The sequence below is a fragment of the Hemicordylus capensis genome, chromosome 2, assembly GCF_027244095.1.
Source record: "Hemicordylus capensis ecotype Gifberg chromosome 2, rHemCap1.1.pri, whole genome shotgun sequence".
NCBI lineage: Eukaryota > Metazoa > Chordata > Lepidosauria > Squamata > Cordylidae > Hemicordylus > Hemicordylus capensis.
This window is the reverse complement of record NC_069658.1, coordinates 395708722-395731404: the sequence shown is the minus strand read 5'-3', so window position 1 is coordinate 395731404 and position 22683 is coordinate 395708722. Positions and strand designations below refer to the sequence as shown.

Below are 22683 nucleotides of genomic sequence, written 5' to 3'. Positions count from 1 at the left end.
TTGGTCCTAAATTTCCTAGCAATCAATTTCATGGGATGACCCCTGGTTCTAGTGTGATGTGAGAGGGAGAAAATTTTCTCTCTGTTCACTTTCTCCACACCATGCATTATTTTATAGACCTCAATCATGTCTCCCTGTGGTCATCTTTTTTATAAACTGAAAAGCCTCAGGTGTTTATTATTGCACCTGGCCCATAATTGAGACAAAGTAGATGAAAGGGGCAAGAAAAGGAATCAAGAGTTCTAGAACACATTCAGTACAACACAAGGTTTCAAAAATACAGGGCAATCTTAGAAGAAAAGCTGCTTAAGTGAGAACCAACAGTGGCATATGAAATGGTTTAGGAAAAATAAACCAAAGCAATACAAAAAATTGCTTATTCACATATAGCACTATTGCAGATTTCCATTGATGAACTACCAGGATAATTTGCCTTTGAACAACTGGCTTTTGCATCAACTGAGTGATCTTGAGAACGAGCACCTGATATGATAAGGTTATAATATACAACTCCAAAGAATAAGAATATAAATGGGTATTTTAATGATAAAAAATTTAAATGCGGCATAAAATGGCTTAAAACATGATAGTTTTCTTTAAAAGTCATAAAACATTAAAAATCCTCATACATATGCTGATAACATATTGTAAAAGTCCTCAGACATTTGTAGTAATACTGTACTTCCAAGTGACTTGAAGTCCTCTTAGATTTTTGTAAAGACAGATGCGTCTTGGCTAATCATCTTCCTCAATGACTTTTCATATATTGTTTTAACAAGGGCATACTGCCTCCAGACTCCTATTGGTCCAAATAACTTTTCATAATGTTACCAAAGTCCCCTTCTCACTCAGTGGCAATTATTTATTCTGTATTGATTGATTGATTAAGTGCCGTCAAGTCAGTGTCGACTCTTAGCAACCACATAGATAGATTCTCTCCAGGATGATCTGTCTTCAACTTGACCTTTAAGGTCTCTCAGTGGTGCATTCATTGCTGTCGTAATGGAGTCCATCCACCTTGCTGCTGGTCGTCCTCTTCTCTTTCCTTCAACTTTTCCCAGCATTATGGACTTCTCAAGGGAACTGGTCTTTGCATAATGTGTCCAAAGTATGATAGTTTGAGCCTGGTCATTTGTACCTCGAGTGAAAATTCTGGATTGATTTGTGCTATGATCCATTTGTTTGTTTTCCTGGCTGTCCATGGTATCTTCAAAAGTCTTCTCCAGCACCAAAGTTCAAAAGTATCAATACTTTTTGTATCTTGTTTCTTCAGAGTCCAGCTTTTGCATCCATAGAGTGTCATAGGAAAAACCTTTGTCCGAATGATTCTAATCTTTGTAGGTATAGACATGTCACGGCATCTAAATTAATATCCTTTCCAAGGCCTTCATTGCAACTCTGCCAAATGCTAGTCTGCAGCGTATTTCTTGACTGCTGGATCATTTACTGTTGACAGTCGATCCTAAAAGGCAGAAGCTATCCACCACTTCAATGTCTTCATTAACAATTCTGAGGCTGGTTGCTGTACCTGTTGTCATTAGTTTAGTCGTCTTTACATTTAGTCATCCTCTTCTGTATATTGTGCCCTTATTATAAAGGTTAAAAAGTCAAAGCAACTTATCCAAATGCATTGGCTTAAAATACAAACATCTAATACAGAGATTACAGGGCATTTGGATAAGTTGCTTTGATTTTAACTTTTATCGTTATATATGAAAAGTCACTAAGGAAGATGATTAGCTGAAACGCATCTGACTTACAAGAATCTAAAAGGACTTCAACTCGCTTGGAAGTACAGTGTTACTACATATGTATGAGGATTTTTAATGTTTTAGGAATTTTTAAGAAAACTATCTTGTGTTTTAAGCCATTGTATGCAGCATTTATTTATTTTTTATCACTAAAATACCCATTTATATTCTTATCCTTTAGAGTTGTATATTATAACCTAGGGCCAAATCCGTTTTTCCTGATCTTTTGTATTGCTTTGGTTTGCCTTTTTAGATCAGGTTTATATCCTGCTTTGTGTTGTGTATTAGGAGAAATAAGCACCAAAAAGGGGAGGGAGGGATGCCGAGCACAGTAGCTGCTCTAAGGAGAGCAGCCACCCCTCGTGTGTGACCTTGCATTTTCCAAAGTTCCATATTGGACAGAGTTTCTGTGCGGCTAATGGTTCTGTAGAAGGAGAAATTCTGCAGATGCAGTGTCCCCTGACATTGCAACATGAGGATGGGAAAAGCTGCCTCTAAATTGCCTTCTTTCATGCCCATTTACTCCATCCTCAGGTACCTCACCTGAGTTTTTAAATTAGGATGCAGTCCTTTCCCAACTCCCTTCCCCCACTAGCTGGCTCCAAGACCATAAATAATTTTGTATGAGGAAAATGACTCAGGGGAGGGGCTGTGAGAGAGAGTCAGTGGGTGGCGGAGGACTAAGCACCCCCAGCAAACCTCCCCTGCAAACACTGCCCCTACATCAGGGTTGCATAACTTTGGCCCTTCTGCTGATGACTACAATTCCAATCATACCTGACTGTTGACCATTGTGGCTGGGGACAATGGGGGTTGTAGTCCAAAAACAGCTGGAGGGGCGCAGTTGTGCAGCCCTGCCATACATTTATAATTGCCCAGGAAATACATGAGCGGGGAACACATGTTTGCAAAGCAATGTTCAGTTCCAAACTGGATGGCTTAAACTGGATGGCTGCTTCCTGGCATTGTTAGACTACAAGAACTGTGGCGAAGGGGTGAAATGTCCCCTTGTCATGCATACCAAAGGTTTCTCAGTAAGTTTTTTTTCCTCCCCTGTGGAGCAGTGAATTAAATGAATGCTGCTACTGTGGAAAAACAAATTTCATAATATGTAAATGGTGAAGCCATTCTTGCATTACCAACATGAAGGAAGCCTAAGACATTTTGGTGACATGGGCAGTTGCTGATTTGCTTATGAAGTTAAGCCTCATGTATCTGTTCCTGGGGAACAGATGAAGCTGTCATCACATGCCACACTTATGAGGATGAGCTCTCCACCTCCCAGTTGCAGTCAGAAGATAAGTTCAGGCATCTCTTCAGCAGACTAGACCACAGGTCAGGCTGTTTTCACACATGAGACTCTTGCACAGTTTATGTAGTTCTCCAATCATTGTTAATGCAAAAGAGAAAATTGGGGAGATGCATTTGTAATGTGAATGAGCATCCTGGCTAATGCAGACAATTGGCTTGTGCTTGCATTACAATCCAGTTGAAGAAAAAAATCTGTTGAGTATGAAAACTCCTTTATCATTCATCTCATACAGGAGCTGAGAGCCCTTGACGCAATGTGCCTTCTTTATTTCTAATGATCATGGAGAGGTGCTTTCGCAAAACTCTTTCAGTGCAGAAGCACATTATTCTCAATGGCTGCTGCTCACCTAGGTCTGGAATAGCTTTGGAGGCCAAACTACATATTACATTACATGCATTATTAAGAGGTGTGCTTAAGACTGAGAAGAACTTCTCTTTAATTTTTTTAAAAAAGTAATTCTTAGAAGTGGGTCCAATGCAGATCATGACCATGGCATATGTTTGGAGGTTAACCATTTCCCTCACCCCTGGTGCCACATTTCTGCTGAAAATAATCTCCCCACCCCACACCCACTTCTGCCCAGCAGCTGCTATTTGCTGCCAATTGTCATTTCCAGGGCAAACAGCAATATTTTGCAGTGGGGAAGGGGGAGGATTTCTAGTGAGAAAATGGCACCGGTGAAAAGAATTTAACCTCCCACTTCCCTCATGCCACTTCGGATAGGGTCCCCCACAGTGCTTTTTTTGGAAAAAGAGAGGTAGCCAGCATGTGACATAATGTGTAGTTTGACTCTGGACCTGGGTTATCCTGAACGATTGGCAGTGTAGGAATGGCTGAAGTAAGTGTGGAGAGTTGCCCATGTCACTCTGTTGACCGGATTTTGTGCACGTTAAGGTGACAGTGACGAGCAAGCACACATGCTCCTTATCTGTAGATATGCCCTGGAGATATGCTCAGTGGTTTCTTCAGTCACACAGTAATTCTTGCACTGTTATGAATCCTTACCCAAATTGAAATGCACAGGCACTCAGCACCTGGGAGATGGGCATTCCTCTTTCCTCAGTGGTTGGCCTTGTCCTGAGCTTTTCTATTTGATGACCAGTATGAAGATGTGTTAAGTGTTGCTGCTAATATCTGTTCCACCCATCAAACTTAAAGGATACCCTTGATACAATAGTCACAATAGTGTTTTCCATCACACTCTTCCTAGGCTGGATGTCTGCGCAGTGGCAAGATTGACCAAGTGGCCACTCAACTTGAATTCATTGGCCAGTATGGTGTAGTAGTGGACTTTGGCCAGCAAGACTTGGGTTCAAATCCTCACACAGCCATTGAGTGTCCTTCACTCAAGCACACTCTCTTACTCTAACCTCCCTCACAGGGCCATTGTGAGGATAAAATAGGGCCTGTTAGTCACTTTGAGCTCAATTAAGGAAGTGTGGGATATAAATGTGAATCATAATACTGATTCCATAATAACCATAATAATATCATGGCTAAAGCATTCAGCTAGCCACTTGGGATATGTAAAGTTTGTAAACATTTGTCTGTCAAGGTCCAAAGTCTATTTTGAAAGTGAACCTAGTACAGGTCCCTCAAATGCATGTTACAGTTTGGAAGGGTATTGCTGTACCTGTGTTCAACATAACACGTAACAGTACCTGTGTACATTGTACAAATGTTGAACATAATGTGTGAATAGAACTTGTGAGTTGGGCTAGTAAGTTATACTCAATCCAGGGAAGAGAATTTAGAGATGTGATCATAAGAACCTTTTTCATAGTAGACAGGCTACTTTTCTGAGTCTGACTTTTTATACTTTTCCCCAAGGCATAGCCTGAAATGGAATTTTTCAAATAATCTTATACTGTCATTTTCTGGTTTGAAGCTGTTTTTGTTCTTAATCTAAAGCCCAATTCAGATTTTTTTTAATTGCCTGCTGTAACCGTGTACAGTGGCACACAGGGATCAGAAGTCCTGCCCTCAACCTGTCATTCACTATTATGCCACGCTGCACACGCTTACAGAGCATTTTTCTGAACAGGGAAGCACTGTATCCATTATGGTAGGTGTTTCCATGACCATGAGGCTAGATCACCCCAGACTCATAAGTGCCCTCCATCATAGATACAGTGCTTTCCTGCTCAGATGCTGCTGTAAGCATGAGCAGCATGACGGTGAGTGACAAGTCAGGGACGGGACTTCCAATCCATTTGTGCCACTGCACATGGTTACAGGGGCACTTTTAAAAACATCTGAATTCTGATTCTGTCTCCAGGAATGTATTAATTTCCAATGACTTTCTGATCATATATGGTGGCAGAGATCTTGAGATTCCCCTTTATAATGAGCTGCAACTGAGGCCAGACAGCAGCACTCAGAACTGGTGTCCTTTTCCCCCTAACAATTCTGGCAATGTGCAAGATTCTATAGATTCCCTGTATCACTTTGAGATAGTGTCCAAACTAAGTGTTGTACAGTTAATACCTCTTGAACAAAGTAGCGACTTTTACTCTAAATAAATAAATAACCAAACCAACCGGGTAACCCTAAATGACAACAGCCCCTGACAGGAGATAGGATAAGGTTGAATTTGTACCTACTTCTCATCCATTTTCAGTGACAGGCTGTATGAAAAAATGAACTGGGGAAGGCATATCTTGACAGTTCATCGAAAGCATGGCACTATGTCATGAATCAAAGCTTCTTTGCTTACATACCTATGGGTTGTCCCTCCCTTGCCACTTTTGGGCATGCCTAGACTACAAATCTAAACTGATTTAACAACTATTTTTACCTTTCAAGAAACCTAGGAACTGTAGTTTTTTGAATGGGCTAAGAATCTGTAAGAGGGAATTTTAATACTCTCAGTTTCACAGATTCATTAAACACATATGGCAAATAATAACATCTCTATTGCATTTTAACCAACAGTGTTGAACAACTGGTTGTCCTACTGATTTTAAAAGTCTGAGTTGAAGTGCTGTCACTGCCCGCTTTCCCTCGGGTATATCTATTCAGGGATCTACATCCAAAGGAAAAGAAGAAGCTGACTTCCCAGGGCCCGTTACTTACATGATTTTTATTTTTTTCTTCCAGAACAAAGTGGTGACAGTGGATGGTGTGAAAGTGAAACTGCAGGTAAGCCTGATGAACCTATGATGATGTCATATTTTATTACTTCTAAACTGGTATAAGACATACTCCATTTTTTTCCTGGCAGTGGTTCTGTGCCTTTAACTGCATAACTTAAAAAAATTCAGCAGGTGACTTTTCTCCATACCATGGCTTTACCTGTTCTATTTCTGCTTGGCATGCAGGGTTAACAGCATAGCAGGGGTGTACCGACAAATAGCCTCTGAGGGGCCCCAAAGCCAGTCCTTGCCCTCTGCTCGGACTGGCCCACTGGGCAACCGGGCACAAAAGTTCCCAGTGTGCCCTTGCCGGGCCACGGAGACGCAGCGGGAGGTAGCAGCAGAGAGTGGGAGGGGCAGGTAAGACCTTCCCCTCCCCATCTAGAGTGCCTGCTTGCTGCCTGCGAAGATGCCTCAGCCTGACAGACAGACCCAGCAAGACGAGGATGAATTCCCCACTCCCTTTCCCTCTCTTGCTCTTACCAGGCTGCCTCTTGCCTCAATGACTTCTCCCTCAGCCTTGGTATTCGCTTCCCGCCATTATAGCCCTTTCCTGGGTTGACTGGCCTCCCTGTCTCCTCAGCTAGGTGTTGTGTCACCATGACCATCTTCTGTTTTGGCACTGCTGCCCTATTTCACAAGAACGGCCGTCTTCCCGCTGGGTTGTCCTCTACTCTTCCTTTTCAGCAGAATCTGTTCCTGATTTTACTTCTGCATCCCATAAACATTGGTAATCCTAAACATATATCTTCTCATCAAAAGTTTTCCTTCATCCCATCCTGTACTCCAATCTACCTTTCAACCATCTCCTCCACCCTCCTCTTCAGCCATGGCTTGTTTTGTCTCAGAGTTAACCCCAAGTGTTCTTTAAGAAAGAAAGAAATGCTTCACAATCACCCATAACCTGTCATAAATAAGTTTCTCGAGATATGTTACCCCTGCAGTCCTAGCTTCTGTCCTTCCAACTCATCTTCCTGCTCCCTCTGGCCTGTTTAATGCTACAGTGTTGCAGGTACACCTCATGCTTCAAGGTGTAGCTTGTATGCTTTCCTGTCAGTTTAAAGATAGGAGCAACTAGCATATCTGGGTTTCTGTCCAATATATTCAACTAGTAAGTGAGGCCTGTTGTTTGGGCAAAGTCATTTTGCACAGATAAAGGACTTAAATACAGGTAATAGATTTTTTTAAAATTAATGTGCTTACAAACGTGAAGTAAAAGAACAGTTTGAAATTTGTAGGATTCAACTTCAAATGTTTTTCATTTTATTGAATAATGACTATATATAGTAAATGTCAATCTGAGAAAGATCTGCTTCTTTGGGGCATGATGTGGTTTGTGAATTACCAATATGATTGAGTGGTGAACATCTGTTGAGAACAATGACAGTTAAAATCTGCTAGTTATCTTGAGTATTTCTTCTTTGAAAAATACAAGCAAAATGTTATTTAAACCTCTCCCCCCCCCCAGCATATTCTGGTGTAAAAGTGTAAAGTAGTGCATTCAGCTAATTTCAGTGGCAGGATTGTTCATGCTAAATGTGGTATCTGTAGGTCATTAGGAAGTATGACTGCATTTTCCACAAATTATCCAAAATATATAATGAGTTGTTTAACTATAACCTACACTCAGTGGCCACCATCCAGCTTTGAGTTAAGTGTTGGGAATCCAAGTGTCTTCCTTCAATGTGTGAATAACTACAGATCTGTATGTGTGTACAGTGATTGTACATGTGTTGAACATAACAGGTTGAGTAGGACTTGTTAGGTGTATTTGTCCACTTGTCTGCGAGTAGACAAATTTTGAGTAAACGTAAAGTATGCCATCAAGTCAATTTCAACTCCTGTCGACCACAGAGTCCTGTAGTTTTTCTTTGGTAGAATACAGGAGGGGTTTACCATTGCCATCTCCTGTGCAATATGAGATGATGCCTTTCAGCATCTTCCGATATCGCTGCTGCCCAATATAGATGGGAAACACACCAGTGGGGATTTGAACTGGCAACCTTCTGCTTGTTAATCAAGCATTTCCCTGCTGCGCCAGTTAAGGTGACCATCAAATTTTGAATAGTTCCTTACTAATTTATGTCTTGTGTTGTAGGGGTGTAGAGATGCTTCTCAATTTAGTTGTGTTTGCATAGTGATAGCAAGTAGGTCCCTATTTTCAGCAGTGAAATGTGAGAGGGTATGGAACATAAGAAGCTGTCATCCTGTGTATTGGTGATTCCTATGTATTGCAGGATTGACCGATTTTCTTGGAAATGAAAATAAAGAGCCCTGCCATCTGTGTGTACCCAATTTCAGAACTCTAAGACCAGCCATTCTAGAAATGCAAGCAGGAGCACGTTGCACTCTTTATGAAGGCAAAGGGCTGATTCCTTCACATTGGGATGGAGTGATGGCCCAAGGGGCTTCAATTCCAGAAGTTTTTGTAATTTTCTGCCATGAAACAAGCCACTTCTTTGAAGTTTTTTTTTTTAAAATTAAAAAGCAATGAAACAAAAAAAATACTCACACCCATTCTCTTCTCAAAACCTGGCGCCCACATTCCACCACCCTCTCAGTGCGCCCAGTCTGGGCCCCCTCTCTCCAGTCCCTTATCCAGGAGTGTAGGTGATAGCGGGCTTTGCGGCCTCAAAAATCCCCCCCCCCACGCTGAGCTGTAGTCCCCTCAAGCAGGTTCTCTGTGACTCCTGATTTTTCTTTTGTCAGTCGGGAGGAGAGCAGCTGCAGCAGCAGAGAAAGAAAAAGCTTAAAGCAGCCCTTTCTTTCCCCAGCAGCAGCGGGGTGTGTGTGTGTGTGTGTGTGAGAGAGAGAGAGAGAGAGAGAGAGATTTTCTATCCCCAATTGAAAGCCTTCCTTTATGTCCCCCCCACCCCACCCCACCCCAGCCCTTATTTGTGCCTGAGCTATTTTTAACTTTTTAAAAATGATTTTAAATGATTGGGTTCTTCCCTCTAAGTTCTGATGACCCATGTGATCTTCCCCTCAGAATTTGCAGTGAGTCGTTTTCCTCTCTGTGGAAAGGAAGTGGGGAAGTGGGGGTGGCAGGGGATTTATTGGTTCGTTGGTTGTTTGATTCTGGTTGTTGCAAATATATTCAATTGTTTTTCAACCAAACAAGTTCTCAAAAAAATGTTTCTTGCTCCCAGAATGGCTTACAATTCTTAAGAGTTGGGTAAGAGTGGAGCTAGCCTAGCATTTTGGATTGTTTGCTAATTTTAAACTGTGGTTTGCCTGGATATCCCATCACCTGCCTTTTCCAAATGAAAAATAATATATATGTTTTTAAAATCCCGTCATGCTACAGCCCTGACAAAAATGGTTAAACTTGGAACAGAAGCTTCCTTTGGAACCCATAGAAAGGGAGGAGAGCTAGTCTTGTGGTAGCAAGCATGAATTGCCCTCTTGTATTTCACAAAGCTGATACTGTTGTATTATTTGGTTCTGCAGTTGTTTACACCTTGTAACTGTAGTCTCCTGTTCTCTGTTAATCTTCTACACTATATTACACGTGTCCTTAATGTTCTTCTACAGCAGAGACATGGGGCCAGGAGACGGAGAGGAACGCAGTGAGGGGCGCATTTTAAAATCTTGTTTCTGGGCCCACTCCAACCTTGGTACACCCCTGCAGCATAGACCAGTGGTTCCCAACCTGGGCTCATCCAGATATTGCTGGACTACAACTCCCTTCATCCTCAGCCACAATAAATTGTAGCTGGGAATGCTGGGAGTTATAGTTCAGCAACATCTGGAGGAACCCAGGTTGGGAACCACTGGCATGGAGCATGCCAGAAAAGAAAATATTTTGATTGCTTACAGTAATGTTTTAGGGCTATCAACAAAATGGAGAGATATTTCTTCATTGCAGAGGATCTAGGGTTTGGACCTATACATGAGTTGTCCCCTGCTAACTAGGAAAAGTGACACTTCCTTATATATTTCACATGGGAAAGCAACTGGCCATTTTATTTATTTATTTCTATGTAAACCGTTTTGGGAACCTTTGTTGAAAAGCGGTACATAAATATTTGTCATATTTGTAACTGGCCCTATTCAGCCCCAGTACAGCATTCCCCAGCAGAACATCCCTCCAGTGGCTGCTACTGGTGTCTACCTTGTGTGTTTTTTTCAGGCCAGAAGCCCTTCTGGGACAGGGAACCATCCTATTCTTCTTCTTTTTCTGTGTAAACCACTTAGAGAGTTTTTTCATTGAAAAATGATATATAAGTAACAACAATAATAATAAGTAGTAAGTAAGTAAAGGCAGTATAGCCCACACTAACTTAACTTTAATCCCATCTGTCATGTGGGTGGGCAAAGGTTGAGCAGAGTGTGTCATATGCTTTGCAAGGGGATATGATGTACTAAGTGAAGCTCATCTAAGTTCCTAGAAATCCCAGGAAGGTGTGTTCTCAGTACATTCAAGTGTTTTTTAGGGCTAGTTCTCCCATGTATGCTCCCACAGAGCATGTAGTGTGAGCTGCAAACAGCCTCCCGATCCCAGATTTGTGCTATGATCAACCGGCATTTAATTGGGATCAACCGATGGAGTTCCAATCAATCCTGATTAAATGTCGGTCACTCCCAGTGTGAATCTGGGATCAGGAGATTTTCTTTTGCAACCCACACAACACATTCTGCAGAAGCACACACAGCTCAGTGATCTGGGATTTGCTGTTAAGTGCACCTTGCTTTGATCATGAGAACAAGCCCTTAAACTGTAAGCCTCTAGGCTTCGGGACAAGAAACCCTTTTCTCATTCTCTTATTTTCTCATTCCCATTGCTATGCAAACAACTTTGTGAACATTTGCAAATGCTTCCTTGGACACATTTTTATTGCAGCAATGGGAATGGATTCACTGGCCACCATCATGCCCTTTCTGATGTTCTGGATGTCCATGGATTTAGGATTAGGGTTGAGAAAGAAGACATTATTTTCTGGAAAGCGGTGCATGGTTCAGTTTAGGGGAACCCTTGTTTTAAAGGTGTTGGTGAAGATGGATCTCATGTCAATGATCTGTATCTGTTACCACTGCCCCCTCTAATCTTTTCCATCTGTGTGCAGAATGAGTTTTGTTCTGGGCAGCAGTGCATGTGCATTCAGAGTGGGGCCATCCTGATTCAACCTGAGTGGGATCTAAAATTAACTGAGTGCATGCACAAAAAACATGTGTGTGCATGCATGCGCACACCTTAGAGGGAACACTTGTCTTTTACCATTTGATAAACTCTGGAGAGTTGCTCCTTATTTTTTAGGTTGTTTGGGTATAACTTTTCTGTCATCACCTTTATACTTAGCCCTATGTGTTCACACTACCTGTCACTAATTCTCATACTCCCAGATTGATTTCCTGGCTTTGATCCATCCACATAAACTGATTAGTATAAATGTCCTCATCTATATAGTGCGTTTTTGCTATTTCCCTGTGTGGGATACCCCACACAGGAGAGGAGAGCTGGTCTTGTGGTAGCAAGCATGACTTGTCTCCTTAGTTAAGCAGGGTCTACCCTGGATGCATATGAATGGGACACTTGATGTGTGAGCACTGTAAGATATTCCCCTTAGGGGATGGAGATGCTCTGGGAAGAGCAGAAGGTTCCAAGTTCCCTCCCTGGCATCTCTACAAGAGGGCTGAGTGAAATTCCTGCCTGCAGCCTTGGAAAAGCTGCTGCCAGTCTGGGTAGACAATACTGAGCTAGATGGACCTATGGTCTGACTCAGTATATAGCAGCTTCCTATGTCCCTACCCTAGATTTTGGCCCTGACAGACCTTTACTTGAGAAGAGAGGTGTCTAGTTATTATGGTTGTTATTAATATACCAGCACTTGCTTAGTAAATGGGATCTAGAAACAGAAGAGAATGAAGAAGGCCTTGTTCTTGGCTTATTTATTTTACCTCATTGCAGATCTGGGACACTGCAGGCCAGGAGCGGTTCCGGAGTGTGACGCATGCTTACTACCGAGATGCTCAGGGTAGGTCTTGCAACAGACTGCCTTTCTCCATCCCAGGCTGCTGTTCTTAGTGGTGTCAGCCTTTAACAGTATTGTTCAGTAATCATGCTCTAGGGCAGAGCTGCTCAACTTTGGCCTTCCTGCAAATATTGACCTACGGCTCCCATAATCCCTGGCTATTAGTCACTGTGGCTAGGGATTGTGGTAGTCCAAAAACAGCTGGGGGGCCTAAATTGAGCAGGCCTGCTCTAGGGCCATAGCTTAGTGGCAGAGCACATACTTTCCATGTAGACAGTCCCGTCCTTAATTCTGGGATCTTCAGCTAAAAGGATTGCAGTAGCAGGGTTGGGAATGATCCTCACCTGAGAACCTAAAGAACTGCTGTTGGTCAGAGTAGGTAATCCTGGGCTAAATGGACCAATAAACTAATCTGGTTTAAGGAAGCATCATGTTCAGAGTAGCTTGATAATTTCAGGAAAACGTGTTTCTCTTCTTCTCTTCCAGCACTCCTTCTCCTTTATGATATCACCAGCAAAATGTCTTTTGACAATATCCGGGTGGGTATTTATGTCTGCAAGCTGATTTTGTAGTCCTCTGCTGAAGCACCATGATCACTGAACCTCTGCTTATTCCTACTGGCCTGAACCCTCTACCCATTGAGGCAGCATCATAGGAATGTGGGGCTGCCAGCTAGCCAGGAAACAGCCAGCTTGGGCTGCACTTCTTCCTGTTGATATACTGAAAAAACGTTTCACAGCAAGGAGATAAAAGGCATAGCTACAATGGCTGGTTGAGACGCTGACAGCCATGTAAGAACTCGAAGGGGGGAGGAATATTTTGAGCTTTGCTAGCTGTATGAGGAATAACCTGTTACTCTTCTTATTCTTTTAAGCCATCTATGTGCAGAGCACTTTACAAAGTATAAGAGGACAGGTCTCTCTTACAAGTTGCTGACAGTCTAAAATGTGTCATGGCAGGGACCACAGAGATGGGGACGGGAAACTGAGGAAGAATGTGTGTTTATTTCAATTAAAGTTGTGCTGTTGAGTCAGTGTTGACTCCTGGCGACCACAGGGCCATGTGGTTTTCTCAAGTACACATTTTTAAAGTTAGTTGCAGGTGGGCATGGGGACTAATGAGACTCAATCCCAGGTTGGTTTTCTTACATAAGACAGTATGGTGTAGAATTGGCTTTATTTCCCTTCTGTATATCGGAAGGGGATGAGGGAGTGCCATTGAGGGCCACTTCAAATTGCATGTCCCCCCACCTGAGTGAAGATCCCCCGATATAATACTTCCATTTGGAAGACTGTGATGTTTTAAAACAGCTTATGTGTATGGCTCCAACTGCTTAGTCTGCAAAGCAGGACCAATAGCTAGAAGGGAGAAGTGGCCATCAGAGTCCCTTCAAATTTTAGGAACCCAGTCAGGTCCCCACCCCCAGCTCACCAGGCCTGATTATTGCCACAATAAACCATCTCTTCTCCCACTTCCCCCCGCCCCCGCCCCCCGCCGCCCCCCACCCCACTCTCTCTCTTGCAGGCCTGGCTCACAGAAATACATGAATATGCCCAAAAGGATGTGGTCATTATGTTATTAGGCAACAAGGTACGTGCCATTTCCCTACAAGTGATACAGAGACCTGTGCTCCTTTGCAAATCCTTTCCCTCTTCCTTGACTCTGAACTGTCACCTCATGAGAGAAGTTCTGTTGTTGTGTGCTTTGCACAACTCGCTGCTACAGTTGGCCCATAAGGGAGAGGCTTCTTGATCCCACATGCAGCACTTTGAGTCTTTTTGGCTCCATTGCATGGCTTCAGCTGCTTTCCCGTTTCAATTCCTAATGGTTTCAGTGGCTTAGGTGGGGTTGGTTTTCTTGGGGTCATTGGCTGAGGTCTGAATAGGTTATTGAGGCAGGGGTGGCATTTGACCAGGCTGCAAAAGTGGAAGCAGTGCTCAAGGATGTGTTTTATGGAAGAGTCCTGTGTGGGGCTGCCCTTGAAGACAGTTTGGAAGTTGCAAGGGGTGCAGAATGTGGTGGCCCAAATGCTGATGGAAGTCACAGAAATGGCCCATATCACACTGATATTATATCAGCTGCCCATTTGTTTCCAGGCTCAGTTCCTTGGCCTTTAAAGCCTTATATGGTTTGGGGCCGAGCCAGGGGCAGAGCTACAATTGGGCAGACACATCCAAAGAACACATACCTCCCTGTCTCTGGAGCCGCCTTGCCCTGCCTCAGAGACTGCCTCGCTCACCTCCCGCCGCTGGCCAGTTCACCCGCCACTCCTGCTTCTGCCTGCCACACTGCTCCTTCCCATAATGTGCCATGCTGCCCATTCCCAGCAGTGTACCTCACTCCTGCAGCTCGCTGCTCCTTCCCAGCCACTCAGGATTCTTAGCCCAAGGTGGCGGGGAATGAGGATGCGCGTGTGCTCTTCATTGCCAACTGCCTCAACGTCTGAGCCAGTTGGAGCACAGGCAGTAGGAGCATGCCCCTGCTGTCATTGCGGGGGGGGGGGGAGCGCTGCTGGCCTCACTGCCATCATTGCTGCTGGGAGGAGGCTGCTAGTGGGGTACGGCGTGCACCACCATCACCACAAGAGAGCTGTCCAGGAGAACACTAAGCCACAACCTTTTGCTCTTCTAGACAGCAATTTATTCCACTGCAAATTCTGATGGGAGATTTAATGGGACATCCACACAATGTTAAAGATGTTGCACAAATTCTTAGTCCTATCTTCTGACAATCTGTGAGGAAATCTATATTTAAAATAGTATTGTCAGTCGTAATATTGTCAGAAGCCTTATTTAAAATTGAATTGTTGGCAGATGGCACTAAGAACTTGTGCAACATCCTTTAATGGTTAAATTTCCCGTCAGCATTTACACTGATGTTGGAATAAATTACTGTCTGGAAGAGCACATTAAGGCATGCCTGCTTCCACTAGAATCAGCCTGTGCTTTTTCATCCGCTTCAGAGACCCTGCTCATTGGCTCACCTTTTATTGAAATACATCTGGCAGGCACTAGAGACAGGACCATTTCAGTGGTGATGCCATATATGGGGCATTCTCTTGGGAGATGCTTCAGGTTCCCTCTCTTGTAACTTTTAAGGAGCAGCTGAAAATCTTCACCAGGTTTTTGGAGGATTTTTATAAAACTGCACTTCTTATGAAACCTTTGGACTGCTGCTCTCATGTATTGTTTTGCTTTCTGCTAATTTATTATAGTTAGCTGCTTTGTGCCTGTTTTTGTAGAGTATCATTTAAAATAAATAAGCTTTCATGAACCAGGTAGGATGTGTGAAGTGGTTTCCCAAATTGGCAGCTATAAATACACCTTGAAACAAGACCAAAATAGTTTGAAAATAGTGGGGGCCAAAAGGCCATGAAATGCAAAGTCTGTCACACTTCTCTGCAAAGGCCAAATATATACCAGATAAGATGAATACAAACTGTGGTTTGAAAAGGGATTTAGGTGGCTCCAGGAAAGTTTGCATGTTTACATGGAATAAGGACAGATCTGCTAACCCTTGGAAACAGTGATGACTGTGGGGGAGGGAGGGGGCAGAAGACAGCCTTCCCACCCCGCTGCGATGCTTTGCTCCACACCTGTGGGCTTGGGTATTTATTATCCAAGCCCGCTGACACTGAGGAAAGCAGGGGCAAAAAGACAGAAGGCAGAAAGCAGGGAGAAGCCAAAAGGGCAGCAAGTGTGGGAGTTTCTAAAGAAAGCGGGGAGGAAGGAGAATGCAAGGGCAAAAGTTAAAAAGCAGAGAGAAATCAGGAGCACAAGGTAGAAAGCAGACAACAGGAAAGGGGGCAGGGAGAAAGGCAAAAGAGATACCATTAACAAAGAACTGGTATTAAGCTTCTGGCACTAGCTAGAATTGAAATAGGCAACAGATTGAAAACTTGGCAGAAGACTGGATTAGATGTAGAGAGTGTGGGATGCTCTCCTTATCATAAGGTTAAACTATACTGTACAGCAAGATCTAGAGAGGAAAAAGAAACAAGAAGTGTGTTTAGGGGGAAATGGAATAGGTGTTTTGCTTAATGGAAACTTAGAAATGATCAGAATGTTTCTAGAAATTTTACATTTGATTTCTATACCGCCCTTCCAAAAATGGCTTAGGGCAGTTTACATTAAACATTACATTACATTATGTGAAGTAATGTTTCACTATGCGGAAAAAACAATCATAGTAAACAAAAAAAGAATAAAATGGGCATACTACTGGAGTCTTGCTGCCCAAAACTAGCCAGCAGAGGGCACCCAGGGTCAGAGGTAAAGGTAAAGTATGCCGTCAAGTCGATTTCCTGGTGCCCACAGAGCCCTGTAGTTTTCTTTGGTAGAATACAGGTGGTGTTTATTGCCTCTTTCGGACAGAACACTAGTAGGTTAGGTATGTAATAACCTACTGAGTGTCATTGGCTGAAATCTTAGACCATGGGTGCCCTCTGCTGGGAGGACCTTGGGAAATCTAAAGAGCTCTCAAAATGCTGTTTCTGAACATGGGGATTATTAAAAATTATTTTTTATATCTAATTCTTCAGGGTGCTGGACCTTGGTGCTTCCTGGCAACAGGTGTCCAGAGTAGCCCCTTATTTGAAGATAAGAATGTTTGATCTGCTACTGTTACTACTACAAAGGAAGAGTCTCTGATCTGACTCCCTTTTCATTTTTGATCCATAGAGAGATGAAAGATGATGATGGCACTGTGCTTCATGAGCATGCCTTCAGAGTCTCAGCTTTAACTGTTCACCTTTTGCTTGCAGGCTGATGTGAGCAGCGAGAGAGTGATAAGGACAGAAGATGGGGAATCACTAGCCAGGGTGAGTGAATGCAAGTAGCCAGTGTGCTACTTAAGGCAGAGTGGACATTTCACTGCACCACCGCCTAAAGGGAACCATCTGACCAAATGCCATCATTATCTTTGCCTTTCAAGCAGCAGTTTGGGTTTTACGAAGCTCTGAGACTTCAGTTCCCATGCCATGGTGCTTGCACCAGAGCACAGAAAGGATCACTGAGTGCCCACATGCTGGAAGCAGAGGCAGTGCTCTGGTCCTAGTCTAATAGTTGTGGATGGAGCAACCTGGAGGAGTAATGCAGAGCTGGTCTGTGCTAGCTGGTCAATGAGGGGGTTGCTGGTTCAACAGCAGCTGCCCATTGTGTTTGTTCCCTGAGTCCTGCCCCTTTACGCTGGGGCAGAGGACAGATGGCTGGTCTGCTGTCATGCAGGTTCCAGCTACACTGCAAGATGGATTTTGCCCATGCCTCTGGGCAGGCATGAGTGGAGTAAGAGATGATCCATGTGGATTTTCTTTCTTCGGCGGGGTGGGGGGGGTGGGGGGAGAGCCTGTGGGATAATTGGCTGTGAAATAATGTAAAGGGAATTGATTCGGGGAGATCTGGGCGGGAAATGAAGGTAAATTAAGGGGGATCTATTAAGGAGGGCTCATATTTTGGGCTTAGCTCTGTTTTGCACTTGGACAAGTCACTGGTCTCCATTACGTTCAGGATTCTGAGTCCATGAGTGGCCAGTCAAATGCTTCTGAGAAGCCGACAAGCAGGGGGGCATGAGGACAAGAGCATTCCCTTGTTGTTTGATCCCAACATTTGGTGTTCAGAGAAAGAGTGCCTCTAAACATGGAGGGTCCTTCTAGCTCTCATGGCCGAAAGGAGGGGCTTCTGTTGCTAATTCTGGGGTGGCACAAGTAAGAGAAGCTTTGGGCTAGCACCAGCCACCCTAAAACACAAGGGTTTGCCAACTTGTCACTGTTCCCTGGTAGAGGCAGAGAGCAACAAGCTGCCCTGCCCCCGTCACTGGTCTCACCCCCAGGCAGGAGCCAGAGCTATAGCTCCCCCCCGCCACCTCCACCACGCACCTCCAGTCACCATCCTCTTCCTCCTTGCCACCAGCCTCAGCAGCTGGGATATCCTGTACAGGAAACCGCATGGCATATCCCTTTGGCAGCAACAGCTGCATGATTCCTCCATCGCTGCTGCACTACTAAGACAGCTTCCGCAACTCTCTCCCTCTTGTGCTGCCTCCCCTTCCTCCAGCACTGTGATGGAGGGAAGGGGAGACAGCAGGAGGGAGGGAGAAGATCGTTCCAGATGGCCAGAAGATGCATGATGTGAGAAGCCTGTGCACAAGTTCCAAGCACAGGATTACTCACACTTGCGCAAGCTTTCATCTTCCTTCCCAGCACAAATTCACACTCTGTTGAAATAGAGAGCATTGTCCAGCCAGCCCAGCTCTGCATGCAAAAACAGGTCACAATGATCTGTTTTTACAGCACCACCTGCTGGCCGGCTCTTGGTTTCTAAGAACCAGCCCCTTTCTCCATTCATCAGGAAAAGTGGTAATTGGTTCTTCTAATTACTCTAGTTATCTATCTATCTATCTATCACATTTTTATACCACCTGATATGTATATCTCTAGGCAATATACAAAATTTAAAATACTTAAAAGTCACAAACTAAAACACATGGCAATAAAAGCAATAGAATAAAATTATTAGAACAAGTTTTTAAAATTATTAAAATTAATTCTAATTAAAAACCTGAGAGAACAGGAGGGTTTTGAGGATCTTCCTGAAAACAAACAGAGAAGGAGATGCTCTTATTTCAGCAGGAAGTTTATTCCAAAGCCCTGGGGCAGCCACAGAAAAAGCCCACTCCTGGGTCGTCACCAAACGAGCTGGTGGCAACCGTTACTGGACCTCTCCAGAAGATCATAACAGGCGGCGGGGATTATGACAAAAGAGACGCTCTCTCAAATAGCCTGGACCCAAGCCATTAAGGGCTTTATAGGTAATAACCAGCACTTTGTATTTCACCCAGAAACATATTGGCAGCCAGTGCAGTTCTTTTAGAACCGGTGTTATGTGGTCCCTTCGTGTTGTCCCAGAGACCAATCTGGCCGCCACATTCTGTACTAATTGTAGTTTCCGGACTACGTACAAAGGCAGTTCCACATAGAGTGCATTACATTAATCAAGCCTGGAGGTTACCAGCATATGTACCACTGTTTTAATGTCATTCACCTCTAGAAATGGACGTAGCTGATGTATTAACTGAAGCTGATAAAAAGCGCTCCTGGCCACCGCCTCCATCTGAGAAACCAGGGAGAGCTTTGGGTCCAGCAGCACTCTCAAGCTACATACCTGATCATTCAGGGGGAGTGTAACCCCATCCAGAACAGGCAGATTTAAACCATCTCTCAGGTCCTGGCCCCCCACAGTCAGTAGCTTCATCTTATTTGGATTCAACTTCAGTTTATCCCTCATCCAGCGCATTACTGCCTACAGGCAAGCATTTAGGAAAGATATGCCATTTCCTGATGAGGTCGGCATGGAAAAGTAAATCTGGGTGTCATCAGCATATTGATAACACCCAGTACCAAACCTCCTGATGAACTCTCCCAGTGGTTTCATGTAGATATTAAAGAGCATTGGAGACAGTATGGAGCTTTGTGGGATTCCACACTTCAGTTCTCGCTTAGCATAACAACAGTCTCCAAGTGACACCATCTGGAATCTGCCAGAGAGGTAGGAGCAGAACCACTGCAAGACAGTGCCACCCAATCCCACCTCCCCCAGGCAGTCCAGAAGAATACCATGGTTGATGGTATCGAAAGCCGAAGAAATCCAAAAGGACCAGCAGAATCACGCTCCCTCTATCAATAGCCAGTTGGAGATCATCCATCAGGCCAACCAAGACAGTCTCGACCGCAGTCTCGACCCACACAAAAGCCAGTTTGAAATAGGTCTAGATAATCCGCATCATCCAAAACTGCCTGGAGCTGAGAGGCCACCACCCACTCAATCAACTTGCCTAACCATGGAAGATTAAAAACAGGTCTGTAATTAGCTAATTCTGAGGGATCCAGCATAGCTTTCTTCAAAAGTGGTCTAATAATAGCCTCCTTAAGACAAGGAGGCATCCTGCCCTCCCTCAGAGAAGCATTTATAATATTAACCAGACCCTCTCTGATAATATGATTATCCGATGTGATAAGCCAAGTTGGGCAAGGGTCAAGAGAACAGGTTGTAGGGCGCACAGTCTGAAGCAGCTTGTCCACTTCCTCAGGAGTCACAAACTGAAAATGATCCAATCTAATCCCATAAGAGGAGTTTCTGGACACCTCCACAGTAGACTCTGCAATAACTGTGGAATCCAGCTTGGCATGAATATGAGAGATTTTATCCGCAAAAAAGTTGTTAAAGACATCACAGCGAGTGACTGAGGGTTCCAAGTTTAAATTCAAGGGGGAAGGGGTACATGCAACACCCCTCAGAACTCTAGACAACTCAGCTGGATGTGGATTTGTGGAAGCAATGCGGGCAGAAAAACTAGTGGCAAGGTCTAGTCACTGTGTGTGCTGTATTTTCTCCCCAGGAGTATGGAGTGCCTTTCATGGAGACCAGCGCTAAAACTGGTATGAACGTGGACCTGGCATTTCTTGCCATCGCAAAGTGAGTAGCAGGGTGTAGCTTCTGCTCTCTGGTATTATAACAGTGTCTACAGCAGGGATAGGCAATGTGCCAGACGTTGCTGAACTACAACTCCCATCACCCCCAGTCACAATGTACTAAGCTAGGGATGATGAGAGTTGTAGTTCAGCAACATCTGTAGAGTTACGCGTTGCCTACCCCTCATCTCCAGCATTTGGATAAGCCGAGCCATCCTGCTGTCCTGTTGGACTCTTCCATGAAGCATCTGTGCCCGGTGGGCTGATGTAGTACTCATTTCTATGGTCTAGAACAGGGCTGTACATCTTCAGTCCTCCTGCAGATATTAGCTACTGTGGTTGGGGATGATGGGAGCCATGGTTCAACAACAGCTGAAGAGCCAAAGTTGTAGAGTCCTGGCCTAGAACATACAATGATGGGCCCATTGCCACACAAGATTGACTTTGACTTCCTTAAGCCCATGAATGACTTGCAACTGGCCATCTGATATGAGGCCAAGTAAGATTCAAATTCACAGCTGAAATGTAGGGCACTTGCATGAATGTTCATAATGTTTTTACTATTCTATTCCTCCCACTTCTGTTGTCTGTCTAAACAAAAAAAATATTTTAGCCTTTCCATGTAGGAACCCCTTGATTGTCCTCAGGCTCTGACACCCTTTTTTAAAATGAGCCATCCAGAATTGTGTATGGTACTCTAATTCTGGCCACATTATAGATGTATAGGTGGCATAATGAAACTTGTGTTGTCCATTTTCTGATACCTCTAATACTGACTTTGCCTTTTTCACTCCTGTAGTAGCTCACTGTGCTGATGTTTTCAGTGAGCTTTATACTATGCTCCAATACTTCTTTATTAGGAAATCACAGATCATGACCCCATGGTCAGATTCATGACCCCATGAATATATGTGATTTTTTTTTTTTTTGGTCCCAAGATATGACTTGTTGACACTGAAGCCCCTCTTCTCTTCTATTGCCTAGTCACCCAGATCATTCTATAACTTTGCAAAGTGCAATTTGTGATAGAACGCTCAGGAAGCAGGTGCAGATGCCTCTGAAGGTTCTTCGACATGGTCTCTATGCTCTACATAATTGGGCTTTGCACCTGCACTGAGACCTCATTGGAGTTATTCCAAGCTAATTTCCTTCCAAATGGGCAGTAGCTGCTCCCCACTTCCGGAGATTTCATAGCCTCCCTACTTCAGTCTTTTCTAGTCTGTCAACAGATTGACATTGATTATGAGTTACTCCAAGCTTTTTTAAAAAACCGTTTGTTACTCCTTTCCTTCCTATTCCCAACTTCTAGTTTTTCTCTTCTTTCTTATTATTATTTCGTTTTTCCACTCTTTGCATTAGCTGTTTGGTTACTTCACGTCCTACATCCCCCTTTCCCCAGCTGCTCCACAGGGGTCGATGTTATTTTGCATCCAAGACAATACTTATGGCCAGCAAGACAATTTTCAAATGCTATGCCCGCTGCAGGGCCAAGCTCCCCACCACAGACAAGCACAGCCTTTATCTCTTTTGCCTTGGCAAGGCCCATAAAGTCAAGACCTGCGCATACTGCGCCAAATTCACCAAACAGGCCAGAAAGAACCAGGCCTCCTGTCTGCGATCTTGGCTCTGGGATCGAGCCCTTCAGTCGTCCCAAACAGCTTCCGCCTCCCAAACCATGCAGGCTGCTACCTCTCTGGCTACGCTTCTCTTGGGCTCACAGCCCCTTGCCTCGGCTGCTGCCAGTTCACCAAGCCTTGGCACCTCCTCATGAAGCTCCCACGGTGCCCAACTCAGCCCCCTCTGCTAGTTCAGCAGCCTAGTCTGCAGCCCCGCCATCATCAGGCTGAAACGCTTTGGCTGCATCCTCCAAGCGGAAAAAGAAGATGAGGAAGGAAGTTCACTCAACCACCGTCCAAGCCTCTCAAGCACCCGACGCCCTCCTCGGAGGCCTCTACCCTCCACAAGCCCAAAAAGAAGCGCAAACTATCTCATCACCATGAAGCACCCCTTGAACAACGCATGGCGCCAGCCGCTAATCGCCTTGAATCCG

At 44.2% G+C, this 22683-nt stretch overlaps 1 protein-coding gene across 5 annotated transcripts in view; it reads left to right on the top strand.

The window, feature by feature from the left end:
* Nucleotides 1-22683, top strand: part of RAB37 (RAB37, member RAS oncogene family) — a 133227-nt gene that overhangs the window by 105604 nt on the left and 4940 nt on the right. For all 5 annotated transcript variants that reach the window (XM_053298951.1, XM_053298952.1, XM_053298953.1 and 2 more), the window contains 6 exons: nt 6163-6204; nt 12106-12172; nt 12656-12708; nt 13694-13759; nt 16932-16988; nt 20561-20637. In XM_053298951.1, coding sequence (XP_053154926.1) covers nt 6163-6204; nt 12106-12172; nt 12656-12708; nt 13694-13759; nt 16932-16988; nt 20561-20637 — 362 coding nt within the window. The remainder of the gene's footprint in view (nt 1-6162; nt 6205-12105; nt 12173-12655; nt 12709-13693; nt 13760-16931; nt 16989-20560; nt 20638-22683) is intronic.